The 18,846-nt window shown below is 45.2% G+C and overlaps 1 protein-coding gene across 2 annotated transcripts in view; it reads right to left on the reverse strand.

Moving 5' to 3' along the window:
• The window catches only part of LOC143768898 (nicotinamide N-methyltransferase-like), a 43,107-nt gene extending 24,744 nt beyond the window's left edge, over positions 1–18,363 (reverse strand). The window contains exons 1-3 of one of the 2 annotated variants that reach the window (XM_077257513.1): positions 18,161–18,363; positions 3,282–3,489; positions 2,643–2,752 (exon numbers count right to left, since the gene is read on the reverse strand). In XM_077257513.1, coding sequence (XP_077113628.1) covers positions 2,643–2,752; positions 3,282–3,489; positions 18,161–18,299 — 457 coding nt within the window. In that variant the 5' untranslated portion in view covers positions 18,300–18,363. Of the gene's footprint in view, positions 1–1,139; positions 1,681–2,642; positions 2,753–3,281; positions 3,490–18,160 lie in introns of those variants that run through there. The other variant, XM_077257514.1, reaches the window with a different exon arrangement.
• Between the last annotated feature and the right edge of the window lie 483 nt (positions 18,364–18,846).

The raw sequence follows: 18,846 nt of genomic DNA on the forward strand, positions 1-18,846 counted from the left end.
CACTATATACAGAACTCCTGAGTATAATCACTGGTGAGTCACTGTATTACCTGTACACTGACACTATATACTGAGCTCCTGTGTATAATGTCACTCACTGATGATCTCTGCATTACCTGTACACTGACATTATATACAGAACTTCAGTGTATAATGTCATCAGCAATAACTGTATTACCTGGACTCTATATACTATATACAGAGCTCCTGTTTATAATGACACTAGTGATCCCTGATTCACCTGTACTCTATATACAGAGCTACTTTGAGTAATGGCACTGGTGATCCCTGTATTATCTGTACACTGACACTATACACTGTATACTAGGTACAGATCTCCTGTGTATAATGTCACTTGTGATCACTGTATTACCTGTACACTGACACTATATACAGAGCTCCTGTGTATTATGTCACTGGTGATCACTGCATTACCTGTACACTATATACAGAACTCCTGTGAATAATGGCACTGTTGAGCCCTGTGTTACCTGGTCACTGACATACGCAAAACAAAAGTTGATTGCTATGTGTGTGATATGGTGTTTGATGGGAACTGTTAATGTGTTATTGAAGAAGGCGATGTGCAGAAGTGGAGTTTTTCCAAGAGTGGACGGCGGTACTGTGGAAGGTTTGAGGGATGGAGATGATGCTGGGGTGGAGTCTGGACAAATTTTGCCAGTACGGGGCTCTGAAATTCCTGGTGGCAGCCCTGCCCATTTGATACATGCTCCTGCTCTCATACCAGCTTGTGAATGGCTCCACCAGGTTGACATCTCCATCACAACGCTTTACTTTCTATCAGGGGCATAGATTTAGGGGTTGCAAAAGTGTTTTAGTTGCACCTTTGCCTGGATGTCTGAAGACTACATAAGAATAAATCAGTGTTATAAATACAGATGTTAGCTGGCGGTCATGTTGCAGATTATATTGGGGGGCCCTTGGAGATGCAAGTTACCCCTCTGTCTTGTACGTTGACTTCATTTAGCATAAAATAAGCAAACTAAATCCCCCCCGTAAAACAACCCATTAGCTTTGTGGGTGATGAAAAGCTCCCATTTTGAGGATCTATGTCAATTACAAGAGAAGACACCTCCTCTTAGGAAACCACTGCAGGAATGGGATAAGACATGGAATTTTAAAAATCTGTTTTAATAGCTTTACACGAGACAAAGCTCTACGATAAACTTTTTCACCTCATAACATATATACTAATCTCTTCTTCATGGTACATGGAAGATTGATTAAGTCTCATTTTTTTGTGCAACAAGGAAAATATTGGCATAAGTATCAGTGATATGGGCACATGATGCCTGATCAGAGATGTAATAAACCTCCAGATCCTTTATACTGTATCCAGCATCTGTGACAGCGTTTCTCACTGTCTGCTCATCCAATGGTAGACAAAAAAAAGTCTTCTCTCCCACCTTATAAAAAGAATCTCCAAGGACACCAATCAAGACCAAGTATCCACCAGGCTTCAAAAGGGTTGTGATATTTTTCAAAGAGCAGAAATATGCATCAATATCTCTGCAGGCCGTTTCCAGGCATAGCGCTGTGATCAGGCAGTCCGCAAGGGGAATCTCTGCGGGATCTAGTGGATTACTCTTCGTTACATCACACTTCAAGACATTATGGATTCTGGATCGTAATTTATTCTCTTTTTCCTCCCAATTATCTCTATATTAAAAAAATGTTACAAAAAAAATTGAAGTCCACAGCAAAACCAGATACGGTAAATCATTAATATTAGATCCCTGTCTACTCTGTTGAGCTTAAGATATTTCATGTAGGTTTCTTTCAAAGGGAACCTGTCACCAAGGTTTTCCCATATAAAGTAGGGTCTGCACCTGTAAGCTAGAATGCATAAGTCCCCAATGCACACTGCATAACACAAAACAGAGCTTTCATTATACTCAACTACAGGGCGGTCCGGTCCAATAGGCGTCTCTGGTCTTGATCCGGTGCCTCCTCTCGTTAGCGATTTCCATCCTCCTTCTTGATTCATGTAGATGATGTATCTTACGTCATCTACAACATGTTCTCCATCGCGCTCCTGCATAAGTGTTCTTCTCTCTGCCCTGCCGATGTAGTGAACATGCACCGGCACTCTTTGGCCTTTCCACGCACATGCGCATTATAGTACTTTGCCCTCAGCAGGGCAGAGAGAAGACTATATATGCAGGAGCACAATGGAAGACACTGTGTGGATGACGTGGGACCCCAAATCAAGACCAGAGGTGCCCATCGGACTGGACCAAGCAGTAGGTGAGTATAATGAAGGCTATATTTTCTGCTATGCAGAGCATATTGGTAACTAGACTGGTGTACATGAGGGCGTACAGGTGCTGGCCCTACTTCATATGGGACCAACTTGGTGATAGGTTACCTTTAATTAAAATATCTTATTAATGGAAACAATTAGCTACAGTATATAAAAGTCTTCTTCATGTTTAGAGATGTCCAGAAGTTCTCTAGGTGTTTATCTCAGACCATAGTCACTTTTTCTATGTTGGAAAGTTTTCAACGTAAGGGTGTACATGGAATAAATGCAACCACAAATTCAACTACTGATGCCAATAAAGGCGTTGTCCACTACTAGGACAACCCCTTCTTGATTAAATAAAAAAAAAAATGCCCACCTCGGATGCTGGCTCCGTTCCGTCGGTTTTGGCGCTCGCGGTCCCAGGGCTCTTGTGCGGTTGTTATGACACGTGATCTGGGCACCCAATTAGCGCTGTCATCACTGTCCCTGGATGTTTTTAACATGAAGAGGAAGTTAGAGATCAGCTGCAGCCCTTGCTTCATCTTTGTTTTCAAAGCGTCCGAAAGTAGAGACTGTTATGCCAGCTCTGATTGAGCGCCGGGGTCACGTGTCACAGCAACCACATGAGAACCCCGGGACCACGAGTGCCAACACAGTTGAAACGACGACAGCACCGGAGGTGACTTTGAGCTTTTTTATTTTATCAGGCTAACATTTAGATCAAGAGGGGTTGTCCTAGTAGAGGACAACGCCTTTAAAGATTTAGGGCCAAATTAGGTTGCCCCATTCTTTTTCTCCATGTGTCATATGAACTAAAATAAGGCTACCACTCTGCATGGTTATCTTCCATTGAAGTGGAGGCCACAGGAACATCTTCAGAGATGCATTTGTGGGCCAGAATCTCATCAATATGCATCTTTTGTATACTGTTAGTTCCTTTATGGGAATTGTTAAGAATCATTAGGTCCTAGATAATTAGATAAGAAATATTAAGTGTAGTAAATAAACAATCTACCTTTTGCCTTCCAGGTCACAAACAATCTTCACAATCTCTGACCAATCAAAGGTTCCTTGTTCTCTTTTCAACCATCTCTCCAGCTGTTGGCGATTACTATCTGTGAAGTCAGTGGCAATAATATGTGGAAAAGATTCACAGGCAGAGAGAAGATGGTAGATCGATGGTCCAGTTCCAATATCAACCAAAACATCTCCTTTGATACCTCCTAAAAAAGAAAAGAGTATTGATGTCATCAATGTACCATCTCCAAAATTGTATGTGGGGACACCATGTGACATCCTCGAACCTGGAACACCACTGCATCCTTCCACCAGCCCATGAGCAAGTTGGCATATGTGGGGCACATGGACTCCCCATCGCTGTGCCCCTGAGCTGATTGTAGTACCTGCCATCAAAGTAATTATGACCAAGAACAAAATTCAGGAATTCTACTGGGAACCTGTTGTGTGATGTCAGGTGGGTCGCCCTAGTACTGAGATAATATTGCACAGTCCAAATCCCTTTCACATGTGGAATGCTGTTGTACAATGACTCTACATCAATTGATGTGAGAATTGTCCCAGGTTCAAGATGAATATCATGTCTTTTGGTGAGATGATCGGTTGTGTCCCTGAGGAAAGAGGGTAGGGCTATCACAAATAACTGTTACCAACTCTATGTACAAAAGGGTGCATTGCTTAATGAATTGGACATGTCTGTTACCCAGCATGTGCTGCCACCAGAAATGTACACCATTCGCGGACTGGCGAACATTCCCGGAGTAAGTTACAACACTTTAGTGGTGTTACTTATGATGCATTTGACAGACAGGCATGACCACATCCTGTCCAGCTCCTGCTATGCCCATATTGGCTGGCATGTAGATGCCAAAAGTTGCACCTTTTTTGCGCAACTTCTGAGTTGTGCAAAAATATTGCAATTTATTGAGGTGTTTACTCCAGATTTCTGCCTTAAATACCTTAAAGAATCACCCATAACGTTTTCTCGTCAAAGACTGTTTAGTTGTATGAGAAACTAATTAGCTGTTTCACAAGTACTGCTTTATAGTTTATTTGTTCTTGTCCTGCTTATGCGAAGTAAATATATTGCTATGCACCTGTCTCGGCTCGGCATTGCTTCGCCACCTTCCCGTATGGCTGCTGCCCTTTGCTATGCTCCACATTGGGTTTTACAAGTGGACTGGCGTGCTTCCATCACATCATCTGTGTTTAGGTATTAAGACTCCTAGTCCTGTGCTCTGTTTGTGCTGCTGCTCTATCAGCTCCTGGTCTGCATCTGCCTTGTGAACTTGCATACCTGCTGTCTTATTGCTTTTGGACTTGCCTGCATCCTCTCTGCACCTGTGCTCCTGTGATCTCCAGTGTTCCAAGACCTCGCTCCACACATGCCTTCGTCCCTGATAAACAAATGCCTGAGGTCCATGTGCCCACTTGGACCTGAGGCTTAAAGGATCCACCTCACTAGGTGATCCTATAATATATAGTATGCTATACTGTTGGCTAAGAAGAAGAGGGACATCAACATATGACCAGGAAAAGCCTGACACTGACGTAGGAGGGTACACTGAAACGCCAGAATGTTGCACCACAGGCTTGTTAGAAGAAGGGACAGAGAGAAGCTGATAATGAGTGGTTGAGCACAAAGGGCCAGTGTTCAGATCGTCAGCATGTGGTGTCAGGAGAACTTGCAGTTGGTCCATGTTAAGAGTAAGGCCCCGTCACACATAGCGAGATCGCTAGCGAGATCGCTGCTGAGTCACAAGTTTTGTGACGCAACAGCGACCTCAGTAGCGATCTCGCTATGTGTGACACGTACCAGCGACCAGGCCCCTGCTGTGAGATCGCTGGTCGTGTCGGAATGGCCTGGGCCGTTTTTTGGTCGTTGAGGTCCCGCTGACATCGCTGAATCGGTGTGTGTGACACCGATCCAGCGATGTCTTCACTGGTAACCAGGGTAAACATCGGGTTACTAAGCGCAGTGCCGCGCTTAGTAACCCAATGTTTACCCTGGTTACCAGCGTAAATGTAAAAAAAAACAAACAGTACATACTCACCATCTGATGTCCGTCAGGTCCCTTGCCGTCTGCTTCCCACACTGACTGAGCGCCGCAAAGTGAAAGTGAAAGTACAGCACAGCGGTGACGTCACCGCTGCGCTCTGCTCTCACTGTACGGCGGCACTCAGTCAGAGCGGGAAGCAGACGGCAAGGGACCTGACGGACATCAGATGGTGAGTATGTACTGTTTGTTTTTTTTGGTAACCAGGGTAAACATCGGGTTACTAAGCGCGGCCCTGCGCTTAGTAACCCGATGTTTACCCTGGTTACCCGGGTGCTGCAGGGGGACTTCGGCATCGTTGAAGACAGTTTCAACTATGCCGAAGTCATTCCCCTGATCGTTGGTCGCTGTAGAGAGCTGTCTGTGTGACAGCTCCCCAGCGACCACACAGCGACTTACCAACGATCACGGCCAGGTCGTATCGCTGGTCGTGATCATTGGTAAATCGCTATGTGTGACGGGGCCTTTAGTCCTGGGGTTTGTATATTTGAAGAGTGTCGGTGATCTGGAGGTCAGGCTGGTATACTGGGGTAAAGGTACCTTCACACGAAACGACTTTGTAACAATATCGCTAGCGATCCGTGACGTTGCAGCGTCCTGGCTAGCGATATCGTTTAGTTTGACACGCAGCAGCGATCAGGATCCTGCTGTGATGTCGCTGGTCGCTGAATAAAGTTCAGAACTTTATTTGGTCGTCCGATCGCCGTGTATCGTTGTGTTTGACAGCAAAAGCAACGATACCAGCGATATTTTACACTGGTAACCTGGGTAAACATCGGGTTACTAAGCGCAGGGCCGCGCTTAGTAACCCGATGTTTACCCTGGTTACCAGCGTAAAATGTAAAAAAAACAAAACAGTACATACTTACATGCGTCCCCCGGCGTCCGCTTCCCACACTGACTGAGCGCCGCAAAGTGAAAGTGAAAGCACAGCACAGCGGTGACGTCACCGCTGTGCCCTGCTACTGCCGGCGCTCAGTCAGTCAGTGCAGGAAGCGGACGCCGGGGGACGCGAAGGTGAGTATGTACTGTTTGTTTTTTTTACATTTTACGCTGGTAACCAGGGAAACATCCGGTTACTAAGCGCGGCCCTGCGCTTAGCAACCCGATGTTTACCCTGGTTACCCGGGGACCTCGGCATCGTTGGTCGCTGGAGAGCGGTCTGTGTGACAGCTCTCCAGCGATCAAACAGCGACGCTGCAGCGATCAGCATCGTTGTCGCTATCGCTGCAGCGTCGCTTCGTGTGAAGGTACCTTAATTGTGATGAACTGGAAGCTGAAGCGTCTTATCTATTACAGGACAGAAGCTGTGGACTGTCATGCAGGTTCTGTGGAGGCACTGCCCAATGGATCACCTTGTGTTCTTCAGGAAACCCATTGGGTAAAATTTTAACCTTAATATCACATAGCAAAGGTTGGACAGTGTAACAAAGAGCAAATAATGAGCTGACCTTATGAGAGAGTAGAGGTTTAGGGTAGTCTAGATGCAAAAGAGAGCAGCTTGTGGAACTCTTTGAAATCTGCTGCTGAAGGGTGTGCGCTCAACTGCTTTTTCAGTCTGTGGTGAGGCCAGTTCTGGGGATTCCGCTGGGGCTGTAAAAGAAGTCAGCGAAGGAAGAAGTCAAGGTGGGTTGAGTGGCACTCAATTCACATCGGGGTTAAAGGGAACCCTGTCACCCCCAAAATCGAAGGTGAGCTAAGCCCACCAGCATCAGGGGCTTATCTACAGCATTCTGGAATGCTGTAGATAAGCCCCCGATGTATCCTGAAAGATGAGAAAAAGAGGTTAGATTATACTCACCCAGGGGCGTTCCCGCTGCGGTCCGGTCCGATGGGTGTCGAGGTCCGGTCCGATGGGTGTCGAGGTCAGGTCCAGCGCCTCTCATCTTCTTATGATGACGTCCTCTTGTCTTCACGCTGCAGCTCCGGTGCAGGCGTACTTTGTCTGCCCTGTTGAGGGCAGAGCAAAGTACTGCAGTGCGCAGGGGCCGGGAAGGGTCAGAGAGGCCCAGCACCTGCGCACTGCAGTACTTTGCCCTGCCCTCAACAGGGCAGACAAAGTACGCCTGGACCGGAGCCGCAGCGTGAAGACAAGAGGACAACATGTTAAGAAAATGGGAGGCCCCGGACTGGACCGCGATGCCCATCGGATCGGACCGCCCGCCCAGGTGAGTATAATCTAACCTCTTTTTCTCATCTTTCAGGATACATCGGGGGCTTATATACAGCATTCCAGAATGCTGTAGATAAGCCCCTGATGCCGGTGGGCTTAGCTCACCTTCGATTTTGGGGGTGACAGGTTCCCTTTAAGATGGATTAGTGAATGGGGTTGCCTTGATTAGTGAATAGTGTTTAGCAGGGAGTTGGCTGGTCCGAGGTCTGCAGTATGACCTGCTTGGATTAGCACTGTGCTGTAATGAACTTTATGGCAGTGTAATGTGGGTGTCTGGATGCAACGCACAGATACACGAGGCAGAAACAGTCTGGGATCATTATAGTTTTATTTATATACAGTGACTTCAAGTGCATCTGGACAATTAGTGTTAGTAACTAGGCAGATTAAAACATTTAAACAAAGATAACAATAAACTTAGAAAAGGAAAGTAAGTTTCTATCTAACATTAATGTTCTGTTCACAACAGAAACTCTGCAAATCTGGCCCTAGCGGGGGGTCACCGGGTTTTCCCGTTAAGCCGCAAGTCTCTCTCTGATGTAGTCTATCAAAGCCCGTTCACCTTCCCATGCACCAACCGGCCCCCTCCCAACTTGAGAGCCTAATGTCAGCCAACCCCGGTACTGTAGTGGATTGGTGGAAATGACGGCCCTGCTCACATGCACTGTTCTTTCGCAGTCGCAGGCGTGTCCCGCCTGTTGCAGTCTCCTCTTGGATCTTCTTGGCTTGACCGTTCACAGAAGTCTGTCAAGAGTGGACCAGGCCTTGGCTCTTGACGCGTGATGTCTGGTCTCTTGATTTTTACTGGCATGTCCCGACTAGTGCAGATGGAACTCGAAGTCCTCCTGTGCAGAAGCCAGGCCTTGTCAGGCAATGGCTGACACCTGGATGTTATAGACTTTCCGCTGAGGCCTGTTACGTTGGCAACAGTGACATCCCTGGAGTGCGTCTGCTCCATTCTCTTCTCTGTCAACAAATCTGTCTGCGGTTTGGCGAGCAGGGCTTTTATATCAAGAAAGGTCTTCCCGTGTGTCACCTGATCAGGTTCAGCACACAAAGTCATTCCCCTGCAAATATTTCAGCAATTTGTTTCCGCTTGATTTAGCCTGGCCAGCAGATGGCAGTCTCTCATTAATGGCACATCCTTCAAGAGCTCTTCAGAGACTTTACTGCTTCTTATTACTGTAGCATAGTAGTATGCAAATTGCCTCTTCTGAGAAAAAGAGGACTTAGCTCTATAGCGCCACCTGTTGGAAGTAGCGATCCTACAAGTCACAATCAACCCTCTAACGAGTCGTGCAACATGACTTAGGATAAAAGCCAAATCAGTATCTCAATTCGCAGACATGGTGTTTCGGGCTGTTGGCCCTCGTCAGAGCAAAGCATGAGAACTGATTTGGCTAGGTCAGAGGCTCTGGACTGGGGTCTAAGGGGTATCGTTTCTCCTTATGGAGAGTGACATACCATCTCTGGCTTGTCAAGGTAAGGAGGCTTATTTGCCGTACAAAGCTCCTCTGGGAAATTAAATATGCAAATTGCCTCTTCTGAGAAAAAGAGGACTTAACTCTATAGCGCCACCTGTTGGAAGCATAGTAGGTAAGAGTCAGTTAAGGTAGGTCTCTTACGAGTAGGGCCAGGAATAGAGCAGGAAATTTCAATAAGTAGCTCAAAAAGGTCTTGTGCCTTATATGAGATTCAGGACTATCCAGCTTGTTGTGCCAGAGTTTGTAAAGTTAAAAAAGTCATTTTTTTTTTTTTTTTACAACTAACTTGTCTGTAACTGTTTCTTTACATGAAGTCCGCTTGACCGCACCCTTACAAGCATAGTGCATATCACTACATATAGGAAATTGTACATATATAATTGCGTACCAGAGGATGCCCAAGTATACCAGAACAGTGTATATCTTTATATGCAAAAAGATATCAGCTGTGCCCATACATTAATGTACCGTATTTTCCGGATTATAAGGCGCACATAAAATGTTGAGAATTTCTCAGAAATAGAAAGTGCGCCTTATAATCCAGTGCGCCTTATATATGAACCCAACAGTAAAGAGAGAGGTTCATACAGGATCCTTTACCTCTATCGTGGGCGGCAGGGGTCGGCGGCGGCATACCACAGCACCACCATGCTCCTCCCCCCCGTGCGCCTATGAATTTATTCTTCACTTGGACAAACACAAAAAAATACCGCGCTATAACCGCCCCACTAAGGAGGCTACTAGTGCATGAATACCCTATTGGTATATATAAGACCAACTGGCTGCGGGCCCGAAGTGAAAGTGAAAGTACAAATAAAGTGCACGCTTATATTACGCCCCTAATTGGCACCTGGTTCCACAGCACAATCTAGCTCCAACAGTATTAATATTTACTCACATCTACCTGCTTAAGGGTAGAGGATTACCTACTTCAGCCGCAGGGTTGATGAGGCTGGCGTGCAGGGGTCCCGTGACGTTCCTATACAGCAGGTGGGGCGGAAGAGATGCTTTGGCCGCAGGGTGGATGTGACCGGCGTGCAGGGTTGCTGCGCCGCTCCGGATCAGCGGGTAGGACGGAGGAGGTGTGGGCAGTGCAGAGCCAGAGGCGCCCCGGCCGGTAGCGACACTGGATGCACGCAAGAAACAGGACGGTGGCCGATATCAGTCGGCCGCTCGACCTGGCAGTGACGTCACTAGCTACGGAAGCAGCGAAGGGTCAGATTCAACCAACGCGTTTCGAGGTGGGACGCACCTCTTCGTCAGGGTTCTTCACTTGGGTTTTTACAGTATCCATAAATGGATTGAGCATTACGGCCACCGTAGTCAGGAGCCACACTGAGTGATACTTACAGCTCTGTGCGCAGGATCCTTGCAATATATCTGTGTTTTAGCGTTAACTATACCCACTACCCCAAAAAATGCCTCCTGTTAAGAGACATGCTTATGATGCAGGTTTCAAGCTTAAAGCTACAAGTTATGCAGTAGAGCATGGAAATAGGGCAGCTGCAAGAGAATTCAACATTAATGAATCCATGGTGCGTAAGTGGAGAAAACAAGAAGATGCCCTCCGCCAAGTAAAGAAGACCAAACTGAGTTTCCGAGGAAACAAAGCAAGGTGGCCACAGTTGGAGGACAAAATAGAACAGTGGGTTATGGAACAGAGAAACGCAGGTAGAAGCGTCTCCACTGTCTCTATTCGACTCAAAGCCACTGCTTTAGCACGTGACATGGAGATCAAGGACTTTCGAGGAGGTCCTTCATGGTGCTTTCGTTTCATGAAAAGGCGTCATCTCTCCATTCGCACCAGAACTACTGTGTGCCAGCAATTACCAAAGGATTATGAAGAGAAGCTGGCCATTTTCCGCACCTACTGCATAACCAAGATAAATGAAAAGAATATCCAGCCAGAACACATTATTAACATGGATGAGGTTCCCCTCACTTTCGATATCCCCGTAAACCGTACTGTTGAGAAAACAGGGACCAGTACGATATCTATACGTACCACAGGAAATGAGAAGTCATCTTTCACTGTAGTTCTCGCTTGTCAGGCTAATGGCCAGAAACTACCACCCATGGTAGTTTTCAAGAGGAAGACTTTGCCTAAAGAAAATTTTCCTGCTGGTGTCATCATTAAGGCTAACCCAAAGGGCTGGATGGATGAGGAGAAGATGAGTGAGTGGCTGAGGGAGGTCTACGTCAAGAGACCGGGTGGCTTTTTTCACAAATCCCCATCCCTATTGGTCTGTGACTCGATGCGCGCCCACGTGACCGATACTGTCAAAGCCCAAGTGAAGAAAACTAATTCGGAGCTTGCTGTCATCCCTGGTGGATTAACCAAAGAGCTCCAGCCGCTAGATATCAGCATCAACAGGTCATTTAAAGTTAAATTGCGAGCTGCATGGGAGCATTGGATGACAGAAGGTGACCACACATTCACCAACACAGGGAGGCAACGCCGTGCGAGTTATGCCACTATGTGCCAGTGGATCGTGGATGCCTGGAAGAATGTATCAGTCTCCAGTGTCATCAGAGCTTTCAGGAAGGCTGGAATCACCACTGAAGAGCCTAGCAGCAGCAACGAGACCGACTCGGATAATGAAGAGGAGGACCCCATGCTTGATTCCGAAATCGCCCAACTGTTCAACTCCGACACTGAAGATGACGGATTTGATGGATTTCTGGTGGAGGAATGAACTGAAAAAGTACGGTAAACGTTTTGATTTGCAATTACAGCTGAACCAGTTGCAAGTTATTGTTAAAAAGTGTAATAAATTTTGACTTGCAGTCTGAGCAATGGTTTATTTAATGGTAATGTGCTGCGCCTTATAATCCAGTGCGCCTTATATATGAAACAAGATTGCTTATAAGGCGCTCATAGAAAGTGCGCCTTATAATCCGGTGCGCCTTATAATCCGGAAAATACGGTATACCAGAAAATACCTGTCTTACAAAAGCTCCACGCACATCATAATAAACCAGGAGAAGCCAAGGCTATACCTGAATAATCCATATCACTATATGCAATAAGTTATATTACTGATACCAGCTGTGTGTATATATGTGTATTTATGTGATATCGGCACGGTCCATATTCAGGTACGGACTGGGGCTGAAATTCAGCCTTGGCATTTGAAATCACACAGGCCCATGGTGTCCCCGACCCCGAGCACCAGATGGGATATATCACTAATATTACCCTGGATGGAGGAAAGGGAGATTTACTACAAGACCAAGGTCATCAATATGTCTATCAGTGCCTACCGCCATGTAATGAAAAACTAGAGAGGGTCCATTTGCAATATCTAAAGTACAACTGAGAGGTAGAATTACTCCAACCTTAGCCAGAATTGAACTAAGGACCCAATCGTTGAAAGGTAATAGAGCTAACCACTGAGCCACCATAGAATTACCTGTTGGCTAGGTCATCAATATGCCTATCAGTGCCCACCAACAGGTCATGAAGAGGAAGAGCAGGTTCCGTTGTGGTCACTGATTTCATTTTCTAAATATAGGAAAACTGACTGAACAGCAATCTAGTCTGAACTGGTACATAACCAAAAAAGACATATCGCAAATAGATCAATGGCTGCACTCAATTTTACTGTACTAAAGCAAGGAAATGTGCGATACATGAAATGTGAATAGCATAATGGCTTGTGAAATCTATGAAAAAAACACATGAGATGCTTAGCACAAGATTTGGCCCAAAAATTGTGAGCCCATCCACCAAACATCAAGATAATCTCAAATCGGATGGGTACCTGACCTGTCTGCCTAGTGTGAACACTTACCTATGGCTAATAACATGGTAAAGCCTGCATTTATAGGAAGGTCGGAACCAACTGTGTTTGGATGTAATTAAAATCACAGCATGGTGAAGGGCGGGGCGTTCAAGTCAGAAAAAATAGTACATAGTAAATAGTACAGTTCAGACTAGATTGCTGTACAGTCAGTTTTCCTATATTTCCTATGTACACCTAACATGACTAGGTTATTTTTTATCTAAGTGGTTAAAAAAAATTCCAAACTTTGCTAAAAAAAAAAAAATAAAAAAATAAAAATGCGCCATTTTCCGATACTCGTAGCGTCTCCATTTTTCATGATCTGGGGTCGGTTGAGGGCTTATTTTTTGCGTGCCGAGCTGACATTTTTAATTATACCATTTCGGTGCAGATACGTTCTTTTGATCGCCCGTTATTGCATTTTAATGCAATGTCGCGGCGACCAAAAAACGTAATTCTGGCGTTTCTAATTTTTTTCTTGCTGCGCCGTTTAGAGATCAGGTTAATGCTTTTTATTGATAGATCGGGCGATTCTGAACGCGGCGATACCAAATATGTGTAGGTTTTATTTTTTTTTAATTGATTTATTTTGATTGGGGCGAAAGGGGGGTGATTTAAACTTTTATATTTTTTTATTTTTTTCACATTTTTTTTACTTTTGCCATGCTTCAATAGCCTCCATGGGAGACTAGAAACTGGTACAACACGCTCGGCTCTGCTACATAGCAGCAATCATAAGATCGCTGCTATGCAGCAGAAATGCAGGTGTGCTATGAGCGCCGACCACAGGGTGGCGCTCACAGCTGCCGGCGATCAGTAACCATAGAAGTCTCAAGGACCTCTATGGTTACTATACAGAAGCATCGCTGACCCCCGATCATGTGACGGGGGTCAGCAATGCGCTCATTTCCGGCCGCCCGGCCGGAAGCAGCGGTTGAATGCCACTGTCTGCGTTTGACAGCGGCATTTAACTAGTTAATAGCGGCAGGTGAATCGCGATTTCAGCCGCCGCTATTGCGGGCACATGTCAGCTGTTCAAAACAGCTGACATGTCCCGGCTTTGATGCGGGCTCACCGCCGGAGCCCTGCATCAAAGTGCGGTATCTGACCTCGGACGTACTATCCTGTCCGAGGTCAGAAAGAGGTTAACCACCAGCAACAGCAGGCTGTGCATTTATCTATGAGATGGGAACAAAAAGCTTTTAGTCTGTGTTCTCAGACAAGAGACCGGCAAGGGGGGCCGTTCACTGTGGGATATTTCTGACACATCCACGTACTAAAAAACATCACGTAATAAACTCCATGACACGGTCTCCAGAGCACGGTGCACAAGTGTCGTAGATCCATCCCATTCTTAAAAGGAGTAGAGGTACAGTCATGGCCAAAAGTTTTGAGAATGACACCAAAATTATATTTTCACATGATCTGCTGCCCTCTGGTTTTTATTAGTGTTTGTCTGATGTTTATATCACATACAGAAATATAATTGCAATCATATTATGAGTACCAATAGGTTATATTGACAGTTAGAATGAGTTAATGCAGCAAGTCAATATTTGCAGTGTTGACCCTTCTTCTTCAAGACCTCTGCAATTCTCCCTGGCATGCTCTCAATCAACTTCTGGACCAAATCCTGACTGATAGCAGTCCATTCTTGCATAATCAATGCTTGCATTTTGCCAGAATTTGTTGGTTTTTGTTTGTCCACCCGTCTCTTGATGATTGACCACAAGTTCTCAATGGGATTAAGATCTGGGGAGTTTCCAGGCCATGGACCCAAAATCTCTATGTTTTGTTCCATGAGCCATTTAGTTATCACCTTTGCTTTATGGCAAGGTGCTCCATCATGCTGGAAAAGGCATTGTTGGGCGCCAAACTGCTCTTGGACGGTTGGGAGAAGTTGCTCTTGGAGGACATTCTGGTACCATTCTTTATTCATGGCTGTGTTTTTAGGCAAGACTGTGAGCCGATTCCCTTGGCTGAGAAGCAACCCCACACATGAATGGTTTCAGGATGCTTTACAGTTGGCATGAGACAAGACTGGTGGTAGCGCTCACCTCTTCTTCTCCGAATAAGCTGTTTTCCAGATGTCCCAAACAATCGAAAAGGGGATTCATCAGAGAAAATTACTTTGCCCCAGTCCTCAGCAGTCCACTCCCTGTACCTTTTGCAGAATATCAGTCGGTCCCTGATGTTTTTTCTGGAGAGAAGTGGCTTCTTTGCTGCCCTCCTTGAAACCAGGCCTTGCTCACAGTGTCTCCGCCTCACAGTGCGTGCAGAAGCACTCACACCAGCCTGCTGCCATTCCTGAGCAAGCTCGGCACTGCTGGTAGTCCGATCCCGCAGCTGAAACAGTTTTAAGATACGGTCCTGGCGCTTGCTGGTCTTTCTTGGGCGCCCTGGAGCCTTTTTGACAACAATGGAAGCTCTCTCCTTGAAGTTCTTGATGATGCGATAGATTGTTGACTGAGGTGCAATCTTTGTAGCTGCGATACTCTTCCCTGTTAGGCCATTTTTGTGCAGTGCAATGATGGCTGCACGTGTTTCTTTAGAGATAACCATGGTTAACTGAAGAGAAACAATGCAACCAAGCACCAGCCTCCTTTTAAAGTGTCCAGTGATGTCATTCTTACTTAATCATGACTGATTGATCGCCAGCCCTGTCCTCATCAACACCCACACCTGTGTTAATGGATCAATCACTAAAACGATGTTAGCTGCTCCTTTTGAGGCAGGACTGCAATGATGTTGAAATGTGTTTTGGGGGTTAAAGTTCATTTTCTGGCCAAATATTGACTTTGCAAGTACAGTAATTGCTGTTAAGCTGATCACTCTGACATTCAGGAGTATATGCAAATTGCCATTAGAAAAAATGAAGCAGTAGACTTTGGAAAAATTAATATTTGTCTCATTCTCAAAATTTTTGTCCATGACTGTAGACGGGCTTATCCTCCACTGCATTCATTGTCTATGGGACTGTCTGGAAATAATGGAGCTCTACATTCGCCGATGGTCCCATAAAAAAATTAATGGAGCAGAGTATGAGCAGCTCCACTTCCAAAGACATACTGATAGGATGTGAGTCCTGATGGGGCAATAATGTCTGCAAAGTGAGACCGTTCTTTGCCATATGGGTTTTTTTTTGCCTTCCTCTGGATCAACATGTTAGGGCATGTTAGGTTAGGCTATGGGTTGAACTAGATGGACTTATAGTCTTCCTTCAACCTTAAAAACGATGTTACTATGTTCTTATGAAGCATAATAAATAAGCATATTGATTGTACAGCACTTTACAGATATCACTGCACCCATCAGGGGTCATATCTCCTACAAGTCTGTCTTCAGAACATGGGAGGAAACCCACAGTCACACAATCAGGGCTGTGGATTCGGTAAGCCAAACCTCCGACTCCTCAATTTCCATGACACCGACTCCACGACTCCTTCATACTTGGCTCATGTTCCTCCTTCACAGATTACCTCAAATCTGACCTAATTATTTTAAGGCTAGAGAACAACCTTTCTACACTAATTTGGGTTGGTGGCAAAGCAGTAACCACATGGGCAACATCTCTAACAATTTTAGGGTATAAAGGATTTGCCTCATGCAGTCACTTTTGATGAATGATTGAACTCTTGTACTTCTTTGAGAGCAAGTGAAACATTTTGCTGAAATATGGTCAATCTGTTTTCTATGGGAGTGGAATCTTTTTCCCTGCAGCAATGCTTTGCCTACTCCATGTCGTCCAAATACTTGTCGAAATCAAACTCCTCATCTGATGAGGATGAAGAAACGGCAACAGCAGCACTGGCAGGACCCGAGTCCTTTTGCTCTTGGCTGTCCTGTAGCCCACACATCCTAACTGCTACCTCAATCAGAGCTTCTTTTTCTTTAGTGAGCTGTTGATCATCCAGCAATATACGATGACTCGGGTCCACATAAACAGCTGCAAGAATTGTATTTTCTAATAGCAGCGTCTCTCTCCATTTCATTGAAGCAGCAATGCCATCTGGGATTAAACCTCCTCTTTGGGACAGACAAAACAACAAGTTCTTCCACTCTTTTATAAAAATGCCAGGAGTTAAATCCGCAACTTGTAACTTTTTAGTCACTGTAAATGGGTGATTAAGCAATTCCATCAATTCAGCCACCTGTGTCCATTGACCTTCGTGTAGTGTTACCTGAGGGTTGGTCACATCTACAAGAAGGTACAGACTGGGGCTGAAATTCAGCCCTGGCATTTGAAATAACACACGCCCATGTTGTCCCCGTCCCCAAGTACCAGATGGGATTATATTACTAATATTACCATGGATGGAGGAAAGCAAGATTACCTACAAGACCAATATTTCTAATGATGGCCTGCTGGGGTAAGTGACTGAGTCAGCAACTTTGTGCTCCGTCACAGCTCTTAACAGATTCTGCTAACAACGTAGCAGACAAGGTAGTCCATGACCAGACAGGCCCTTCTGGCATTTGCCAGAATTGCGAGATGGGCAGTGTTATGATCCGGTGGTAGGATCACCAAACTGACCTGATAGGTAAACCTGAATAATAGGACAAGCTCCGGGGATGTGGGAACTATACCGACCGCAATCCTGATCCTATCCACACACACTAAAGGCAGCCGTGGAGCGTTACCTAAAAACCTAGACGCCTCTTCACAGCCTGAGAAACTGGCTACCCCTAGAGAGAAAGCAAAGCCTCACTTGCCTCAGAGAAATAACCCCAAAGTTTAGGCAGCCCCCCACAAATAATAACGGTGAGTTAAGGGGAAAATACAAACGTAGGAATGAAAAACAGGTTTAAGCAAATGAGGCCCGCTAACACTAAATAGACAGAAGATAGCAGGGATCTGTGCGGTCGGTACAAAAACTATCCACGCAGAAAGTACAAGAACCCCCACACCGACTCACGATGTGAGGGGCGCACTCTGCTCCCCAGAGCTTCCAGCAAGCGAAAAATCACATATAAGCAAGCTGGACTGAACACATCATATACTGAGAAACAATTTCAAGGAAACAATGAGCAAAAAGAACTAGCAAGACTTAGCTTCTCAGAAATAGACAGGTCACCAGGAAAATCCAGGAGAGGTCAGAACCAGTACTGAATACAACGACAGCAGGCAACAAGTAAAGGTCCAGGTGGAGTTAAATAGGAACCAGCATAGCAGGAAATGAGGCAGCTGAGCCCAGCTCCAGACCCGCAGTATCGCTACCAGAGGGAGCCCAGACGGAATTCACAACAGGGCAGTCAGGCCCTGTCCATATTGCTATACGCAGGGCAATATATCACCTATACCAGTTGTACAAATATAATTGTAGACCATTAGATGCTTGGTATACTGGCATGGTCTATATCACAAGAGGTGCACTTGCCTGGTCCAAATGTCTCAAAGCACTTTCTCAGGCGAAATGTTAGAATGTCGTCTCTTCCAGATCCCAGACTACAAAAGGAGGCCAGGTACGATTTGGGGTCAAAGCTGGACAGATAAATTTCTCCTCCCGTAAAATCCATCTTGTGTCACAAGACTGATATTGTCTGTAGTCAGTTAGAAAATAAGGAACGAACATAATCCTGACCGAAGCTGGACCTTCCATTGTTAATGGTTAACGTGGTTCTCTGTTATACATTAGTGTATTTAGTAACTGTAACCTAAAAACTTCAGGATTAGTCATTATCCAAGTGACCGGACGTGAACTGCAAGTCTTTGTAACTCCTTGTCCTATGAAATGTGCTGTCAGAGGAGTAAAATACTGTCTTGTCCCCACGTGATTATCTATCATCTATCTATCCATCTATTCTCTATCTTCTATCTATTATCTATCCATCTATCTTCTATCCATCAATTATCTATCATCTATCTTCTATTATCTATCTATTATCTATCTTTATTCTATCTATCTTCTATCTATTATCTATTATATATCTATCTATTATATATTATCTATCTATTGTCTATCTATCTATCTATAATGATTAAAGAAAATTTGCCAGCTCTACCAAAATAAACCGGGTGCAATAAGACCTGTTAGGCTGGAGACACACTAGTGCATTAAAAATC

Source organism: Ranitomeya variabilis, chromosome 4 (assembly GCF_051348905.1).
Source record: "Ranitomeya variabilis isolate aRanVar5 chromosome 4, aRanVar5.hap1, whole genome shotgun sequence".
In the NCBI taxonomy this organism is placed as follows: domain Eukaryota; kingdom Metazoa; phylum Chordata; class Amphibia; order Anura; family Dendrobatidae; genus Ranitomeya; species Ranitomeya variabilis.